We start from the raw sequence: 21,029 nt of genomic DNA on the forward strand, positions 1-21,029 counted from the left end.
AGGTAGGGGACCTGAGATTTTTTTTCTCAGATTTTTCAAGATGAAAACAGAGTCTGTGGATAAAATGTTGGGGAACATCTAATAGTTTGGGGCTCAAAGGAGGAAAAGGAGGCAAGGAAAAAATAGATGACTTCAAAAAAAAGAATTTGTAAAGTTCAATGTAATAGAAGGCAAGGGGATACAGAATTTCTAGAAAGGAGTGGCCAACAGAAGTACTGGGGGCACAAGGAGGAAGGAGAAAGGGGTCTTCAAAAAAGCCCACCTCTCACACTGGGGGACGCAGAAGTCCTACCTGAGATACACGGTAGCAACACCAAACCCACAACCCAGACCCCTGTCACCACGGAGTCCAGACCTCAACTTCTAGCTTCCTGTGCTAACACAGGAAATGTGCTCCAAGTACAGAGAACTGTAGGCAATAAAGGTGAGGCACCATTTGTGGGGACCCTAAAAGTGTAGGGGGGGTAATCATGAATCATTAATTTGAGCTTGCAGAGTATAGGAAACTAAACTGCATTTCAATAATTGTCCCAAGGGCCTCCTTGGCATGAAGGCCACATGCACAACCAAAGCCCTTATCCCCGCTGTATTCCACCCCTAGAGAGAGTCCATCTGTCAAAGACAAAGGCCAAACCAACCTAAGGAGCCATTTTAGACAATGTGTTATGTAGAAGCAAAAGGTTTTGCCATATCTGTGTTAATTTTATGCCAAATGAGTGACAATACCAATGGTTTCCATTCGTGATCTCAAAGGTCTTTTTTAGCACTGCAAGTCTACAGTCAGTGAAGACAAGGGAAGGAGTCTGCAATAATGACTTCTGCCAGCAGAGGGGGACAAAACTTACTCTAAATGTAGTTTACAAAGATGTTGCTTGGAAACAAAAGATAAAGACCTGGTGGGCTGTATTTTCTAAATTAATGATGTCATGTGACAAGAGCAAGCTACTCCACACAGTCCTTGGCTCAGGAACACTCCTTCACGAATATGAACCCAAACCTGCCCCTCTCTGGTTCCCCCGGCCCTCCAACCACTCAGGATACTCTTTATCTGCTCATCCACAAGACTGTGATCTTCAGCAGGGCTCCCTGAATCCCTGGGGGTGTACGTTTTCCCAGGGGCATGCAGCCATTTTAAGACCGTCTAAGTTCAGATGGATAAGCTCTGTGTATGCTCTTCACTACCAGTGATTTTCCTGAGAGTGTGCCTGTAGTCTGGCCATTGGGCTGGTTCCCATTTCCCGCCTCCCGTTATAAAGGTCCCTCTCCTGCTTTACAGAAGAGAGGTGCCCCTCTCACCCACATAGGAGCTTTACCCAGCCGCACCTCATGGTAGCTCTTTAACAAGCTACCTCTAAATGAAAAAAATCACAGAGATAATCAATAGTCACTGAGTCAACACCATCAACACCATTTAATAAATCTTGGTAAAACCTTTTTTAGTGTATTTCCCAGCAAGAAACTAAATGCCTCCAACGACCAAGAGACAATCACTTTTGCAAAGCAGATGATCTGCTTTACCAAAATTGAAGGAAGAGCATAGATTGCCTCTTCCAAGTAGAGGTCTCCAAGTGAATAAGGGAAAAATACAAACAGCTCTACCTCTGTGGTGCATTCAGTGTACCCCCGGTCTAGGAGTTAATACTACTGGTCTACCCTGACAAACTCTCAGGTTCGTGCAAGAAACAAGCGTATGTATACGTCAAAATGCTTCATTATTATTGCTGTTGGATGATGAAACATCAAGCAGTTAATATAAATGCCTAAGCATTCTCAGCCATCAGATAAAAGCTATGAAGTTAGATATGAAATTTTATAATTCAGCAACAGGGTGTGACACATGGTAGACTGTCCGTAAATATTTGATGACTAAATCAATTTTAAAAAGTAAATTGAAGCTCCAAACTTGCTGGATCTTGTGGGGAGCCATGAAAAAGGGTATATGTCATCAATAAAATATAAGTCCATAAAAGCCCCGTGGGCTTACTGTTGATTCCTACTAACATTTTCAAATATCTCCATTAGATCCTTGCACTTCTCACTGGCAGGGTGAGTCATCACCTTCTACAACAATAGAAATTTGGCAACTACTCTGTGCTTCTGCACAAAACAAAAGCTATCTTAGAACACACACAGAAGGAAGAAATTAGAGGAAACCTTGCCCACTTATGGAATTAGCTCTTTTGTTTCATCCCTACTTTCGAGAATTTTTTTTCTAGTTTTTCCATTTCTTAAAAAAAAAAAAATCTAAAGTTAAGTCTGGCTGTATTGTGTCTCCGGCTTCCACATGCAGAATAAGCTTCAATCAGTATTTTATAGAAGAAGAGCCACAATTAATTAGTGCCTTCAATATTTCCATTAGGACCCCTTATTTCTGAGGAGAGACAGCTCTTTTGTTCCTTCTCTCTTTAATATGTCACAGAGGGGACAGGCCCCATTGTCCGTGCCCCACTAGAATAACGTCGCCGACAAGTCAGAGCAGGCGGGTAAAGCAGGTCAGCCAAAGAACAGGAGAGATGCCTGATGAATTTTAAAACATGTGAGCCGTAAATATAATACAACCCCGGGCAGAACAAGATGGAGTGAATCTCTAGAACTCCAGTTAGCCTAAACCCCTGGGAAGGAGCAGTTAAGATAAAAATAGAAATCAAAGAGCAAACCCCAAAGGTGCCTGGGTAAAAATCTGCCATCTCAAAGAGAGCAGATTATCTACCCATTTCTTATTTGGTGCATGAGATCTATGAAAAGTCTCCGTAGTCGCCGTGCTGTTTCCATTCAGAAGATGAAGAAAAGGCAAAGTTCCTGCTGTGTCTGCTGCAGCCCTGGGGCCCCCGGTCACCCTGCGGTCTTGGAGATAGAAGAGCAGAACTGCAAGACTCTCCCGCCCCTGGGGGCCACAGCAGCTCACGGGTGAACTGAACTCTCCACATATTAGGTGCCACGGGGTCCTTGCAGAGACTCAAAGAGCAACCACAGGGGACAAGATGAATTTGGCTGAGATGGGACAAACACCCATGGAGCCTCTCTCTCTCCGATCAGCTGTCCACACAGCCTCCCAAAATGGTCATTCCAGAGATAAGTATGTTCAAGCTGCTGTCCCTGCTGAAAATCCTTCCATGGCTCCCCACTACCTACAGCACCATTGCCGACCCCTGATAATGTCCTACAACTCCTCCCAGCCTGGCTCTTGCCTACTGTCACCTCACAGTTATTGCTGTGCCCTTCCAGACAACTTTTGCTCCATCATTCCTGACATACAAGTCATTCCCTCCACCTGGGCCCACATCACCTGGCTTCATCTCCTCCACCTCTGAGCTTCAGCCCCAGCATCGCCTTTTTTTTTTTTTAAAGATTTTATTTATTTATTTATTTATTTATTTATTTGACAGAGAGAGAGAATGCACAAGCAGGGGAAGCAGCAGCAGAGGGAGAGGGAGAAGCAGGCTTCCAGCTGAGCGGGGAGCCCGATGTGGGGCTCGATCCCAGGACTGCAGGATCATGATCTGAGCTGAAGGCAGACGCCCAACAACTGAGGCACCCAGGAGCCCCCCAGCATCGCCTCTTTCCAGAAGGCAGAGGCAGCCCACCACCCAACGGGGTGGCTGCCCCTTCTCCCTGCTTCCAGGACAGCCCAGACAGACTCAACACTGCTGTGTGTCAGTGTCGGGTCCCTAGTCCTTCTCCCTTACCGAAGCCCTCGAAACAGGGACTGCATGCTATCTGGGCTTACAACCTGGCCTGGCCCTGCTTGGGCTCAGAGCAAACACTCAGTGTTTGGTGAGTGGATAAGCAGTGACTAAGGCATCTCCATGTGGCTGCCCGCAGTACCCACCAGTCAGGAACCACAGTCCCACGCCAACCAACCACAGGGAGTGGACTGCCCCCATCGGAAGGAACAAGTTTTCACGGGACCAGCAGCATCTAGCCAATGCCATTCATCTCTTTACACAGAACCTCAACAGGGTGAGGTGGGTCCAAGCTGCGGTTTTTCTAATACCAGTAAACAGTGATGACTTTAAAGAGACTACAGATAAAGGAAAGATACGGGTTAGATCTGTTTTTTAATGATTGGAAATAAAAAGGACCCTCTCTCAAAATGTAGACAGAATGGCCTCTCCCTCTTATCGTATGTCAAAACTAATCCACTCCCAGACAATCTGAAGAGGTTTCCTGCTCGTTACAAGGGGTAGGGGGTGTGGATTTTTTTTGGTGGGCACATGTATTGTTTCCAGATGTTTGTAGCTCTGGGATTACAGAGCTCAAGGATCTGGGAGAGTAGCAGCGAGGCAGCATCAGGGGGCAGAGCAAGCAGAACAGAGAGAGAGAGACACAGAGAGTCACACAAGAAGGAAAAAGAACTTTCGCAGTCCCAGGGGAAACTAGCATCTTTTCAAATTGTCCCAAGGGATGGGCTAGATAGAGGCCCTTCACCACTGCCAGGTAAATCTTAGAAGAAACTCTTGTGAAGTAGAGATACTTGTTTCTAAACTAAACAGAGATCATCCTTTTTCTATTATAAACACATGACAAGATCTATACGGTAGGTTCCTGTGCCAGCAAACCAAAGACCACCCTTGTGAAATGTCACAGAGGTCAGTCCCCCCTACCCAGGTCAGAAGACGCCGACTCCCTCAGGGACTCCTCCACACAGAAGACCTTCCGACAGACATGTTGTAAAGATGAACGCACAAATCCTCCAGCACATGCAAAGCAAGAGCAACCCCAAGGGCTGGAAGTTCTGTTTGAAACTCTGTCCATCTGATTTACAGCAACATCTGGGGCACGAAGATATTTCAGAAGTAAAAGTGAGAGAAAGAGAAGACTTGGGGAGTATCCTGTTTTGTACTCAAGGGATGCTGTCCTCTGACAGTTGAATGAAGTAACAGATGACAGATGGGCTTCCACAGGGAGTATTTATGTTAGGGAACCTGGAACATGAAAGACCTGAATACATAACCATCTACACTGGGTAAATCTCTCTGCAACAATACTCTTTCACCAGAACAAAAACATTTCCAAACTTATTGTTGATCTTATTACAATGAAATTCACGCTATGAATGATTTAGTACCTCCAGCACTTTTTACAGGGTTTTCCATGGCATTATCTAGTCTAACAACAAAACAATCTTAGCACACTCTAAATAATAAATGAAGATAGGTAATAAATATAATGTTAATGTATAAAATGCTTCCAATACTCTTGATAACCATCAGCTTGCAATTTAGTCATGATTTTGCATTTTTAGTTCATTCATAAGAAAAAGAATACTCTTCATTTACTTTTACGGAAGTACAATAAGTGAAGAATACCTACTTTTTCATTCAGCAGGTGTAGGTTTGTAATGCGCAGAACTTTTTAAACCCAGACAGAATAAATTTAAAAGGTTAACAGGCAACCCTTTATTTCTTATTCTTCTGCCTCATCCTTGCTTTTTCTTATCACAGTTCTAGAGTCAAGGGAATCCTCTAAATGTGTGAGACCCACAGAGGGTACACATTCACACACACAGTCAACAGATTACCGCTTTCCATCCCCTTGGTAACGGCTCACTGCCTGGGGTGCTAGATGTGTGCAGCCACTGCATTCTTCTTCAGTGCTTGGCATGTTTCTGCTCACACCAGATCAACCAAAACTCGATACTTACCAAGAGTCAATGTCTTTGCTCTGAAACTGGTATGTGACAATTAAGTATTGCAGAAATCATTGAAACATAAAAGTGAGAATTGCTATTATTATAAAAACTAAATGGGGGGGGCGCCTGGGTGGCTCAGCTGGTTAAGTGTCTGCCTTCGGCTCAGGTCATGATCCCAGGGTCCTGGGATCGAGCCCCGCGTCGGGTTCCCTGCTCAGGGGGAAGCCTGCTTCTCCCTCTCACACTCCCCCTGCTTGTGTTCCCTCTCTTGTGGTCTCTCTCTCTCTGTCAAATAAATAAAATCTTTAAAAACTAAATGGGATGCTTTGGTATGACATGAAAAAGATGTTTAAAAACACACTGCTGTCAAGTTAGGTATAGGTGAATTAGCTCTGAAAGATTACAGAGTTGGGGAGGGTATCAAAAAAAAAAAAAACAAAAAAAACAAAAAACCCTAGAGCACTTTACACTCAGGTTGCTTGCTCTTCTCTAAAGAAACCCAAACTGGAAACTGCAGCTGATGCATTATAGGTGTTGTTTCTTTTTTAATTTTTTTAATCTTTATTTTTATTTTTGAGAGGGAGAGAGAGGATCACAAGCAGCCTCCATAGAGTGCCCGATGTGGGACTCAGTCTCACGGCCCTGAGATCATGACCTGAGCCTAAATCAAGTCGGACGCTTAACTGACTGAGCCACCCAGGTGCCCCTAGGTGTATTGTTTCTTACAAGAAACACCAAACAGAATCCTCTCAGTAAACCAACAGTCCAAAAAATAAAATATAAAAGAAAAAAGACTCAGGGTACATCAAAAGATTGGTGAATACAGACCCACTCATATATTTAAATTAAAATATTTAAGGCATCTAAGTATCATTTTTTTAATGATTAAATGATCTTGACCAAGGTGGACAGTGGGTTTCCCATATGGTGGATGGAAACTAAAGGAGCCGTCCAGTGCGACTGTGTATGAAAGAAACAGACACACAGATCTGAGAAAACCTCCCTTGGCTCCCATTCTTTGAAAATATCCAGGGCTAAAACAGATGAGAATTCATACAAAAATGGATATGATCTTTGAACTAATCATTTCATAAATAAAATCACAGTAGAACTCGGTGCTCATAACACTGCTAAGCCTTGATACAGCTTCATCTTCTTGGCGTATAATTAACACTACGTAAGAATCATGGTTCCAGTAGCAAACGTGAGGCAAAGAGATACCACCATTAAAGCCAAAAAAAATGTCCCTATCAGCTTTCTGTCCCATCTTTCAGTATCAAGAGCCTGAACTCAGCCCACCCCAGCCATATGACTGCCCGTGTGAAGGCTGGGGGGTTACACCCTTACCTTCTGACGCTGCTGGATGTTGGCCACCGTGTCAGGTTGGAAGTCCAACTTGTCCGTGCGGCAGAGTTTCCAGTAGAGGATGATGACAATCACCATCACCACCAGCACTGGAATGACCACACCGACAATGACCCAGAGGTTGCTGCTCTGGGACTCGGGGGACGGCCTCTTCACTCTGTCCAAGGCTGCAGACAAAGAAGACAGGTCATTCACGAATTCCTCTGCACTCACTTACTTGACAGCCCTTCTGTGCAGAGAACGTGGCTTCTTCGAAGAGAAACCTGGAAAGTCCTTGTCATTTCAGGTCAAGTCAAGCGGTTAAGACTCTGTGATCTCCTGATGGCCAGAAACGTGATGCAGTAAACAAACACAACACAGTATACCACATCCTCAATGCCCAAGGGACCATGGTGACATACTGACATGCCTAAAGGAACATGGCTCATCCAATGGCAGAGCTATGTTAATTCCAGGTCTCCTGACTTCCCGTGTATTCTACTAGTTCTACCCTAATCTCCCTGCCGAAACGCTTCCATACTAAAAATCAGAAATCCCAATAAACGGTCTACAAACACTGTCTTCATTTCTTCACCTGTGTCTCTCTCTAAACTCCTGAAACAAGATTTAAGGTACCAGATGTCAATTTTAAAATTACATGACATCCAACTTACTTGCTCAGAATCTGCCATTCCCCACCCTCCTGACCACCCAGACCACTGCTGCAGCCTCCCATCTTCCGTGACCTTGGATGAATATACTTCAAGCACTGTGCCTTCCTTTCCTTCACCAGCTCCTTTCCCTAACCTTCCCTCCTGGTCCTGAGCCCTCATCTTCTTCATTCTGTACTCATCCTCTCAAAGGACGCAGCTCCTCTTAAAGCTCAGGTTCCAATTACCAGGTGCCCCAGACCAAAATGTCCCCCTCCCCTCTGCCCAACCTTCTCATCTGTTATCATCACTTCATAAAAACTGCTAAGAAGGTGAGTTTCCTCCTTGTCTAAGTTCTTTTGTTCTGGGTGCCTTTGCCTCGCAAACGGTACCTTACCATTTTTTTTTTAAAGATTTTATTTATTTATTTGAGAGAGAGAGAGACAGCGAGAGAGGGAACACAGGCTTCCCGCTGAGCAGGGAGCCCGATGCGGGGCTCCATCCCAGGACCCTGGGATCCTGACCTGAGCCGAAGGCAGACGCTCAATGACTGAGCCACCCAGGCGCCCCGGTACCTTACTATTTTAAAAAGCATTTTGTAACATAAATGTGTCATCTTGATATACTGTGCTACTTTACTCATTAATATGGTCATGACTCTAAGTCTTATCTTTTCAAACACAGTTCCGTCTCCACGGGCAGAGGGCTGAGTTTTATGCTCTTTTCATATTCCATAATGGTTAGCACATGCAATGGGATCAAAATGTTTCTGCTCAAAGATGTAACAACAAAAAAGATTCTTGGTGCTAGTTTTAAGTGAGGGTTCAGGCCTCTGAGAGTGACAAGGGAGGGGAGCAAGCACTCTAAAGCATGAGCATTATGAAGGAAGCACAAATTACAGAGCAGAGACTATGGAGGAAGTGGAAAAAGGGACAAAGTATTAATCTTTAAATTTGGCCTGAATAGAGTCTATATACGGAGCTCATTTTGCATAACAACTGACAATACAGGAGTGACAGAATCAAACCGAGGAGCTGGGACAACTGGATGCTCTTCTTAGTTCTAACCTAGTAACACCCTGGGAGAGGCACAGATGCATCAAATGAGGCCCGGCTGCCAGGGTCTAGAGCTGCCTGGGGCCTGAGCCTGATGCTGGCTGAGGCTTCCAATCCCACAATCCTTATCCTGTGGTTTTTAGCAGGAAGCTGAGGAAACAGGTGCAAAGAACAGAGGGAAGGAGCTTGAAAGGTTCCCATACTCTATAGCAACTAATATTTCAAAGGTGAAGTGCTTAGCTGGAGTGGGGCACCTCTCCTACAATCAGAAATGTCCTCGATGAAGATATATAAGTAAGTGCTTTGTTATTCTTTTTTTCCTCACTGCTTTGAAACAGAACGTACTAATATGCAATTGTATCTCAAATACATAAACCACCAATGGATTATTTGCTTAAACTCGCCCCATCATCATCTATGAATTAGACAAAGTGTGCCCATGAGCCCTGGTCCTGCTTAGTTTCCAGGGACAAGTACAGATGTCACAAAGAATCTTCTGTTACCGAGGATAACCGGGAAGCTGTCATTTTGTAAAGGTGCCTTTGCAGCCCATGTGTTCTCTATAAAGAACTTTTCAATATTCCCCGAGGCTCCATTCCTTCTAAACACTTACTTATCCATTTACTGTTGGGAGCAAATATCACCAAGCTCCTACAAGGATTGCTCTCTGGCTCATAAGCAAAAGCATCCACATTAAAATAGCAGTCTGATTCATAAAGGAACATTTAGAGGAAAACACTCTTCTGTGCCTCTCCTTTTTCTTAATTTTAAATACCCAAAATCTGGGAGTTGAAAAATCAGGCACTGGGAACAACCGCTGCCGAGGGCAGGAGCCAAGTATCTTCCAACAATAATACAGAAATATCAAAATACCTCTTTTTAAATTGTGAAGTACTGCGAAGATGGGGAGGGAGAGAAACAGCACTGAAAAGGGTAAGGATCAAGGACTTCTTTGTGTTAAAAAACTCAGCAGGAAGCCAATAAATGCAGAGGGCACCTCCCAGCTTCCTGTGTGACTAACTGTCCCCACCAACGTTCAACATATGACAGACAAGGCTTTGGAATAAATACAGAGAAAACAAGTTATTTTACCTAGACAAAATTTTTAAAACAAGAAATAGTACAGGAGTAGGGGAAAAAAATATTACAGTTAACTTAAGCTGCTAGAACTCAACACTGGGGATACAAAATGCTGGGTGGGAAAACAGTAGTGCTGGCTACAACTACAAGCCGCTGAAATAAAGGACTTGGCAAGTGAATTTTAACAACGGACATTTCGGGGCGCCTGGGTGACTGAGTTGATTAAGCGTCTGCCTTCGGCTCAGGTCATGATCTCAGGGTCCCGGGATGGAGTCCCGCGTTGGGCTTCCTGCTCGAGTGGGGAGCCTGCTTCTCCCTCTGCCTCCGCCCCTCCCCCCTGCTCCTGCTCTCTCGCTCGCTCTCTCTCAAATAAATAAATGAATAAAATCTTTTAAAAAACAAACAAAAAACAACTGATGTTTTATACGAGTGCCACGTAATAAATAATAAGGATTTAAGACATAAATCTACTCTGTGCCCATAAGAATGCTTTAAATTCAGATTTCATTGTCAAAAAAAGAAAAAAACAAAACAAAAAACTGGCTTTTGACCCCAGCACAGCACGGACAGTACTCAGGGTCTACGCCTCACACACTTACGTTGGGCAACAGCGCCTTGAATTCGGTAACCCAAGATAATGGCTGCTCTCTGGATATCTATCTTGTTAATCAGATCTGAAGACTTGACTGCACTGAGTCTTTCTCCATCTTGATCCTCCACAAAGTAGATGAGCTGCACAGGATTGTCATCTCCCTCTAGCCTTGACACGTTTACCATCTGAAAGATAACAGAAACCATTAGCATTTTCGAAGCTCCTATTTCCAAATGCCCTTGCTCAGGGCACTCTATCTTGACTGTGTTATTCAGGATTCATTCCAATCCTCATAATGAGTTCGTGACACGATTCTGGATGCCAGAATCCCCACGATGCTCTCTCAATGGTAAGAGGGACAATGAAAGTTACTCTTGTACGGAATAACAAATGTGCCTCATCTTGCTCCAAGTCTTCCCTGAGACAAATGGGCAAGTAGGATACAGAGAACACAGGGTTGCCAAGTCCAGGCAGTCTAGAATTGCGACCAACCAGCTCCAGCACATCACGGGAGAATGCTGCTGTCCTCCCAACATGAATCATTAATGTTAGGTAGATCCCTGGTCCTCAGAAACGACTGTAGGTTCTATCCAATCTCGTCTTGAATCTTATCAGCATTTCCTCTTTTTTTAGGGCACTAGTGCCATTTTGGTTCAATGGGGGACTAGCCCAAGTATTGCAGGATATTTAGCAGCATCACCATCCTCCACTCACTAGATGCCAGGACCAACAGCCATGTCCTCCCTCAGCAGTTGTGACAACCAAAAATGTCACCAGACATTGCCAAATGTACCCGGGTAGGGGAGGGAGGACACAAAATCAACACCACTTGAGAATCACTGCTCTCAGGATGACAAATCTCATAAATTCTTTAATACCCCACTCTCAACAATAGATAGATCACATAGACAGAGAATCAGTAAGGAAACAGCAGATTTGAGCAACACTATGGACTAACGGATCCTAACAGACATTTACAGAACATTCCATCCAGTATCAATAGAATACACATTCTTCCCAAGCACACGTGGAACATTTTCTAGGATACACCATATGTTGGGCCACAAAACAGTCTCAACAAATTCAAGAAGACAGAAATTATATCAAGTATCTCTTCTGACCACAATGGTATGAAACTACAATCATAGGAGAAAAGCTGGAAATTTCACAAATACACGGAAATTAAACAGCACACTCCTGCAAACACCAATAAACCAAAGAAGAAACCAAAAGGGAAATTTAAAAAATATCAAGACAAATAAAAACAGAAAATAAATGCATACATCAAGAAAAAAGAAAGATCTTGGGGCGCCTGGGTGGCTCAGTCATTAAGTGTCTGCCTTAGGCTCGGGTCATGACCCCAGGGTCCTGGGATCCTGGGATCGAGCCCCACATCGGGCTCCCTGCTCAGTGGGAAGCCTGCTTCTCCCTCTCCCACTCCCCCTTGCTTGTGTTCCCTCTCTCGCTATCTCTCTCTGTGTCAAATAAATAAATAAAATCTTAAAAAAAAAAAAAAGATCTCAAATAAAAAACTTCGGCGTCTGGATGACTCAGTCAGTTAAGCATCCAAATCTTGATTTCGGCTCAGGTCGTGATCTCAGGGTTATGGGATCAAGCCCCGCATCAGGCTCCACACTCAATAGTGAGTCTGCTTGAGATTCTCTCTCTCCCTCTCCCTCTGCCCCATCTCCTCTAGTGTGCTCACATGCTCTCTCTCTGAAATAAATAAATAAATCTTTTTTAAAAAACTAACTTTACAACCCAAGGAACTAGGAAAAAAAAAAGAAAAACCTAAGCCCAAAGTTAGCAGAAGGGAGAAAATAACAAAGATTAGAGCAGAAATAAATAAAATAGAGAATAGGAAAAATTAACAAAACTAAGAGTTGGTTCTTTGAAAAGATAAAAAAAATTGACAAATCGTCAGCTAGACTAACAAAGAAAAGAGGACTCAAATGAAAGTTATAAATGAAAGAGGAGACACCACAACAGATAATAAAAATACAAAGGATCATAAAAGAATACTCTGAATAATTATACCCCAACAAATTGGATAACCTAGAAGCAATGGATAAATTCCTGAAAACACACAACCTACTGAGACTGAATCATGAAGAAACAGAAAATGTGAACAGACCAATAAGAATTAATAAGATTGAATCAGTAATCAAAAACTTCCCAACAAAAAAAGCCCAGGACCAGATGGTTTCACTGATGAGTTCTACCAAACATTCAAAGAATTAATACTAATCCTTCTCAAAAATTTCCAAAACAGTAAAGAGAAGGGAACATTCCCAAACTCATTTTATGAGACCAACATAACCATGATACCAAAGTCCACTAAGGACACTACAAAAAAAAAAAAAAAAAGAATAGTACAGGCCAATATCTCTGATGAATTAGATGCAAATATTCCCAAGAAAATACTAGCAAACCAAATGCAACAGTACATTAAAAAGATCATGGTACGTGATGTACATGTATGCAACATGGGGCTCCTGGGTGGCTCAGTTGGTTAAGCATCTGCTTTCAGCTCAGGTCATGATCCCAGGGTCCTGGGATCGAGCCCCACGTCGGCCTCCCTGCTCAGCAGTGAGTCTATTTCTCCCTCTCCCTCTGCCCCTCTGCCTGCTTGTGCTCTCTCTCTCTCGCTCGCTCTCAAATACATAAATAAAATCTTTTTTAAAAAGTCCATACTATCTAAAGCCACCTACAGATACCATCTATAGCCCTCTGTAGCCATCAAAATTCCAATGGCATTTTAAAAATAGAAAAAACAATCCTAATATTCATATGGAACCACAGAAGACCCTGGTAATGAAGGAGCCAAGAATACTCAATGGGGAAAAGATAGTCTCTTCAATAAATGGTGTTGGGAAAACTGTATATTCACAACCAAAAGAATGAAACTGGGTCCCTACCTTATATCACTCACAAAAAATAATTCCAATGGGAAGAGTTAAATGTAAGACCTGAAACCATAAAACTTCTAAAAGAAAACATAAGGGAGAGGCTCCTTGACATTGGTCTTGGCAATGATTTTCTGGATATAACACTCAAAGTACAAGCAACAAAGGAAAAATAAACAAGTGGACTATATCAAACTTAAAAGCTTCTGTGCAGCAACAGACTCAACAAAATGAAAGGGTAACCTATGGAATGAGAGAAAATAGGCACAAATCATATATCTGATAAGGAGTTAATATCCAAAATATATAAGGAACTCCTATAACTCAATACCAAAAAAAAAAAAAAAAACCAAACTCTGATTTAAAAATGAGCATGAGATCTGAATAGACATTTTTCCAAAAAGATACACAAATGGCCAACAGGTATATGAAAAGGTCAACATCACTAATCATCAGAGAAACGTAAATCAAAGCCACAATGAGGTATCACCTCACACCTGTTAGAATGGCCAGCATCAAAAGACAAGAGATGGGTGGGGGTAAGATGGAGAAATCGGGACCCTTGTGCATGGCTGGTGGGAATGTAAATTGGTGCAGGCATTGTGGAAAACAGGATGGACGTTCCTCAAAAAATTCAAAATGGAACTACCATGTGATCCAGGAATCCCACTTCTGGGTATATACCCAAAGGAAATGAAATCCACTATCTTGCAAAGATATCTGCATACCGCCCCCCCACCCTGTTCACTGCAGCACTATTTACAATAGCCAAGACATGGAAGCAACCTAAGTGTCCATCCATAGATGAATGGATAAAGAAGAAGATGTGATGTGATACAGACACACACACACACACACACACACACACACACACACACACACACACACTTCTAAAAAAGCCAAACTCATAAAAATAGAGTAGATGGTAGTTGCCAGGGACAGGAGGTGGGAGAAATGGGTGATGGTGGTCAAAGGGTATGAACTTCCAGCTGTAAGATGAGTAAGTTCCAGGGGTCTAATGTACAGCATAGTGACCGCAGTTAACAATACCGTGTTATATACTTGAGAGGAGCTGAGTGTAGATCTTAAAAATTCTCACCACGTCCGAAAAAAAAAGAGTAACGGATGTGTTAACTAATGTTATTGTGGCGATCACTTTGCAATATATACACATATCAAATCATCACATTGTATACTTTAAACCTATATGGTGTCATATGTCAATTATCTTTCAATCAAGCTAGAAAGTTGTGCATAAATTCACAATCACCTAGGTCAAATAGTACTTTGATTTGTCCCAGAATTGATCTCCCTCTGGTGTTCTAGGTAGCCCTTTCACGTTAGGACTTCAGAATCTGGTACACTTGCTGTATCACAGTTTTACATAAATACATGTTTCTATTTTGTTGCTGCTTCTCTAATAATATGCAACAATTTTACTGCCACTTGAGACTCCAGCAAAATGCAGGACTAATGTTTTGGGGCAATATCAACAATGAGTCCAAGCCCTCTATTTTGTACAAGCAATTTGAATTTTTGGTCTCTACATTTGCCATTGGCAAAATGCAGCTGCTAATTTTCTAGCCACGTGTACAGAATTGTAATCCTGCCCTGTGTTCCAGACACGGCTGAGGGACCCCTCCTTCATCACTGGAAACTTCTGGCAAATCAACAATTTCATGATTTCACTGTGAATGCCTTCTTCAAGATTATTTATAAAGATCTCTAACAAACAGGTCCAAACTCTCATCCCTGGAGAATCTGTTCTTTAAACCTCCCCATCCTGACAAGGGCTCATCTATCCTGCCCTTTGTTTGCTATTTCTAGGCTAATTCCCTGACCACTTCTATTCCCTAACCACCTACTCTCTCTCCAAACTGGGCTGTAATGATTAATTTTTTATTAGCCCTTAGAATGGAATACTATCAAAGGACTATGTGAATATTTATTACACTGAAAAGTTCTGATACATTTTAGAAATGGTTTTGCCTTGCAGAAACCAGGTTCCCATATATTTGGGTATATAATTAAAGATTATACAAACTTGTCCAATCTGAAAGCAACAGTCAGTGAAACCTAATTCTAGCATCCTTTCTAGATGACTTCTCATCAGATTCATAGCTGGAATCCATACAACCATAGTAGGATGGAGTCATCATTTTGAAATGGCAACATTTTCAATTTCATTTTTAAAATTATTTTCTGATTAAAATCACATGTTAACTGTACAAATTACATGCTCATTGGAGAAATTTTGAAACACACAAAATATACAAAAAATAAAATGAAAATCACCTGAAGTTCAATCAACCAAAGAAAATTATTATAAACATTTTGGCATATTTCCATTATTTTTTTCATAAGTTTCATATTAATATTTGGATGACAGTGCATACATTCTTTGGTAACCTCTGTTCACTATATCACTCACTCACTCCCTCATTTATTTGTTTGTTTGTTTATTGAGAGAGAGTGTGTGAGTGGGGGAGAGGGGCAAGGAAGGGCAGGGGGAGAGGGAGAGAGAATCTTAAGCAGGCTCCATACCTAGCACAGAGCCTAACCTCACAACCCTGAGATCATGACCTGAGCTAAAATCAAGAGTCGGATGCTTAACTGACTAAGCCACCCAGGTACTCCTCAATAATTTTTTTTATTATTATGTTATGTTAATCACCATACATTACATCATTAGTTTTTGATGTAGTGTTCCATGATTCATTGTTTGTGCATAACACCCAGTGCTCCATGCAGAATGTGCCCTCTTTAATACCCATCACCAGGCTAACCCATCCCCCCACCCCCCTCCCCTCTAGAACCCTCAGTTTGTTTCTCAGAGTCCATCGTCTCTCATGGTTCATCTCCCCCTCCGATTTCCCCCCCTTCATTCTTCCCCTCCTGCTATCTTCTTTTTTTTTTCCTTAACATATATTGCATTATTTGTTTCAGAGGTACAGATCTGTGATTCAACAGTCTTGCACAATTCACAGCGCTCACCATAGCACATAGCCTCCCCAATGTCTATCACCCAGCCAGCCCATCCCTCCCACTCCAGCAAATTTTTTTTAAAATGACAATGGCTACATAACACTCCAACATATAAAGATTCACTATAATGTATTTACTCATTCTCCAACTGCTGGACATTAGGTTGCTGTGATGCTTTCACTTTTACAGATTATATTTTGATGAAGAGTTCTGCACTGTTGCACATGAATCCTTGTCTACATCTCCACACTGGGTCACTCTAAGGGGGGAGAGATGTGGGGCGCGGTCCCTATGCAATCCATCAGATGGCAGCGCTGGCTGGGGCGGCTTCGTTCACGCCCACAGATCTCACATTCCTACCTGAGGGAGTTTGCACAACTAACGTAGCCCTTCATTAGGTAGTTTTATGGGGCTCTATAACTGTTTTACGTGCATAAATTAACCTCCACGAAAACCTTGAGCTCCACGAAGCCAGGACTGCTAAATAAGGCGAGGCTTTTACAAGTCATTTTAATTTCTTCCTTGTTTCATGCTTATTTAATGTTACTCTCAATTTTTTATTAGTTTTTTTTTAAATTTCTCTATAGTCAACTGAAGCTGGCAAAGGAACTACTCTGGGAGAGGGAATCAAGAGCAATGCTTATGGGGAAAACTCGGTAAGAGGATCACAGGACAACGCCACCAGCTCAAGACAAACTCGCACCGCCCCCACCCGGGTCAGCTGTGCATCTTTCTCTCTGATGCCTCCAAACCACCCACCTCTCTGTCCCTGCACTTCCTTTCACCCCACTTTCCTGTCTCTGTGATGCCATAGCTCTAAATATCCCGTTTTCCTAGCTCTAGAAGTCAGCAGTCAATAAAGGAAAAAATCCAAAATAACAGAATTCACATCGAGATGGGAATAAATTACAGCCTGAACCTCCAACTCTCTGCGAGCATGTGCATTTTTAATGGATCACTTTTGGATTCAAATGAATCTGTCGTTTGTAACCTTCCTGCTAGTTTACAAAATGGACTGTAGGGTGACAGATGGTAACTAGACTTCTTGCGGTAGTCACTTTGAGGTGTATGCAAATATCAAATCATTACCTGAAACTAATACAATATATATCAATTTTACCTCAGTTAAAACAACAACAACAACAAAAGTGGAGACAATCAGGTAACACGATTGGGTTGGCAGGAGGCAGGGAGGATGAAGTGCTAGAAGGGAGGACACAAAATTCTTCCCTCTCCGATCCCTTACGGTCTATTCCACTAGATGATTTATAACTATGATGCTATTAATAATACTTACCGCTGCATAAAACTGACTACATTTTTGGTAATTAAAAAACTACTCCAAAAAATAAGGTCATGTTGATGGCATGGCAACCCAGTAACACAATTCTCTTGCCATGCTCCCCACAGGTCTATCCATCTAGACTCTAGTCGAACTGAAATGCTACCACGCTCATTTGCTACCTGATAGAGTCATCAGTCCAAATTTAGAATTTCCTCATGGCATTTTCCATTTGCATGAAAATACCGTGTGTTTTTAGACAAATCTCTTCCCCTCCTCCCCTGCTCCCCCGGCCATCTTAGAGTACCTGCACCACGCTGTTCCCCGCAGCGATGGTGGCCCTTCTCCACATCCGCCTCCGGGTGGACACCTCACTGAGCAGCTGGGCCAGCTTGCGCTCCATCTCAGCCTGAAACACTTCATTCTGGAGCTGCTTCTCGACAACACCCAGGAGAACTGCATTTACAAAATGAAACACACGCAGCCCCCAAAACAAGTTAGCAGTGGATAAAAAATGAGTGCGTGTAGAAGACAAAATCAATGTAGGATTCCTATAAAGTGCCCATCCCTAAGGAGGAGACATTAAGAGGAGGAAAAAGTGAACGTGAATGGGGTCATGGGGAGCCAGGAAGTGCTGCTCAGGGGTCTTATTTACAGTTCCAAGCTCTGTTACACAGACTGGTGGCCGGAAGTCCCAGGAACTCAGCAGCATAGAAGCTTTGGAACTAAGAACTCCCACACAAGAGCAAATATTTTATCCATCCTTATTTTAAAACTTCTGGAAATGCTCTGAGTTCTTATCTTATCTAGACTCAAGACTTAGATGCATAAACTGACCGGAGATAAGGGTGCCTTTTTTTTTTTTTTAAGATTTTGTTTATTCATTTGACAGAGAGAGAGAGCGAGAGCAGGAACACAAGCAGGGGGAGTGGGAGAGGGAGAAGCAGGCTTCCCCCTGAGCAGGGAGCCCGATGCAGGGCTCGATCCCAGGACCCTGGCATCATGACCTGAACCAAAGGCAGACGCTTAACAACGGAGCCACCCAGGCGCCCCAAGACTGCCTGTCTTAAAACATCTGTGGTAAACAAGATTATCAAACAGGTAATGGGCTTGTTAGCATATCCGCAGAGAAAAACCCCTGAGCTTTTCAGCCAGAACTGGCCCAAATCTGCTGAGACAGGACCATGGACAAGTCTCTGAAGTGCTATGAAAATGATCTGGAAAATGGGGCCACTATACCATGCAAAGAGGTGGAGCCTTTACACGGGGTAGTGTATGTGAAGCAAGGAGAACCTGCAGGGTCTGAGAAGCCACAAATGGTGATCATCACCACGGCACACATCCTCCCCACGACCACTTACTTACCTAGCCGCTCACACGCTGGGCACACAGTGGGTGTGTCACTATCTCTTATTCTTTGATTACCCAGTTAGAAAGCCTTTATCTGCAATGCCATAGCTATAAATATCTGACCCAGGCCCACAAGACTTTTTTTAAAAAACCTTATTTGCTCACCGAGCTACCTTATTCATCCTCATAAAACCAAACAAATAAGGCTTTTTAGAAAACAAAAGAGAGAGAGAGAGATCCTTGCTTTGGAACTCCATCCTGTTCTGGATCAGAAGACTGTCAATTCTTCTTAGACCTTCCCCTGGACTTGATGTATGAATTTTAAAGAAAGCCAATCCTTTTTGTGCCATAACGCAGTGGGACACATTCCCACAGCTGAATCTAAATTCCCTTCTCATTCATTCTTTGCCAAGAATTTAAGGGACATGATGCCCTGAATTTAGGACTCAGAAACAAGAAAGTCGCATCATGCTCGATACACCTGCACAGACTTTTTATTCCTACAGTTCCCAAAACATTATGTAAGTCAGACATACCTGTTCTCACCCAGGAGGACTTCAGCAGCTGAGATAAGTTCAGCTGCGGGTACTGGAAGGCTATAAAAAGGAAAGGAGGGAAATCCGTAAAAACACGTTCGCACCCATCAGGAAGGTAAAGTCTAGGGAGTACCCGTTAAGTCACAGCACTTTGCCTTTCCTATACCTTTAGCACAAAATGTGTTAGAACAAAATGCCAGACTGGCGTGAAGGCGCGGACACTGCGCAGCTTCTGAGCACAAGAGTCTCCCCGAGAAAGGCAGAAAAAAAGAAGTAAAAGCCTGGCTCGAGTGACATGAGTGACACAGGGGGACACTGCGTCACATAGAGCCCGGCTGCCCACCCGCCTGCAAGTTCCCCCTTGAAATCTCATTGTTCCAGAGCAATGAGATTTCACACTGTGCTCCCTGGGGCCCTAGGGTTTCCCAGCAATGACTCCGGGTAAAGTGATCCTATGTCCTGGCTTGCCTGGGACAGTCCCGGGGTACCCCTGCTTCCAGCATACTTACTATTCTACCCATGCCCGCACTGCACAGAAAGAACAGGTGCTATGTGTAAAGAACAATTTTTACCCCTGCCTACTTTGATATCTGACAAGTTATCCTTTTTCATCTAATTAACCGCACACTAAAACACATAAAAGTCATTAGACCATTTGGCTGTTCCATTTTTGAAAAAGAATTTGATGTTTTTTTGGCCTGATTTCAACCCTGGGATCTACTGTTTTTTGAAGTAAATGTTTTCCCCACCCCCACCCCGCTCCGTTTGCACCGTGATTCTAATTGCTTCAGCCGGGAAGAAAGGTTTTGTTTGTTTTCATTTATTATCCTTTTTTTTAGTTTTATGCGTACATGCAGTAAAATTTACTCTTTCTGGTGTACAGCTTTATGGCTTTTGACAAATGCACAAAGTTGCATAACCACCACCACATTAAAGATACAGAACAGGTTCATCAGCCCCCAGAAATTGCCTTCTGCTACTCTTCTGCAGTCTAGCCTTCCTCCCACCCATCTCCCCGGCAACCACAGGCCTGTTCTCTGTGCCTCTGGTTTTACCTTTTCCAGAACTGGGGTAGGCTTTACCAGTGCCCTTTACTCTCACAGGACAATAATAAAACAAGGCCAGTGGGTGAGGAGGGCTCTGGAGGCCCACCCTGAATTGACTCTGAGATGCTCTGATTTTATCTGATTTATACTCCGGACTTCAGCCAAATATTTCAAAAGAGGCCCAAGCAATGAAAATACTTGCGGCCACTTTCCCAGCCTTTGCGAGAGAGCCGTACTCACGTTCGGCGATCTGGAGCACGGGGTACCCCAGGTAGAAACTGAACTCCACCACACTCAAGTTCCTGAGCAGCTGGCTCACTTCCGTCCCATTCAAAAACCCCTGCACGCCTCTGACCGCAAAGACGATATTCACCGGGCCCCGCCGAGGAGCGGGCCTTGAAGCACCCATGGTGATATTCAAGATCTAAAAACAAGGAAGGTGGGATAAGCTTCCAAAATAAAGCAAAATATCGAGCTAAAAGCTGACGATTTCCTTCTCACAATTTCTCTCATTGATTTTTTTTTTTTTTTTTTTTGCCAAAAGGAGGTAACGTTTTTCAAAGGAACGAAC

At 43.1% G+C, this 21,029-nt stretch overlaps 1 protein-coding gene across 4 annotated transcripts in view; it reads right to left on the reverse strand.

The window, feature by feature from the left end:
* Nucleotides 1–21,029, reverse strand: part of KIAA1549 (KIAA1549 ortholog) — a 90,730-nt gene that overhangs the window by 53,436 nt on the left and 16,265 nt on the right. For all 4 annotated transcript variants that reach the window (XM_035723329.1, XM_035723328.1, XM_035723330.1 and 1 more), the window contains exons 6-10: nucleotides 20,699–20,882; nucleotides 19,413–19,472; nucleotides 17,834–17,982; nucleotides 10,361–10,538; nucleotides 6,980–7,164 (exon numbers count right to left, since the gene is read on the reverse strand). In XM_035723329.1, coding sequence (XP_035579222.1) covers nucleotides 6,980–7,164; nucleotides 10,361–10,538; nucleotides 17,834–17,982; nucleotides 19,413–19,472; nucleotides 20,699–20,882 — 756 coding nt within the window. The remainder of the gene's footprint in view (nucleotides 1–6,979; nucleotides 7,165–10,360; nucleotides 10,539–17,833; nucleotides 17,983–19,412; nucleotides 19,473–20,698; nucleotides 20,883–21,029) is intronic.

The sequence above is a fragment of the Zalophus californianus genome, chromosome 12 (genome assembly GCF_009762305.2).
Source record: "Zalophus californianus isolate mZalCal1 chromosome 12, mZalCal1.pri.v2, whole genome shotgun sequence".
In the NCBI taxonomy this organism is placed as follows: domain Eukaryota; kingdom Metazoa; phylum Chordata; class Mammalia; order Carnivora; family Otariidae; genus Zalophus; species Zalophus californianus.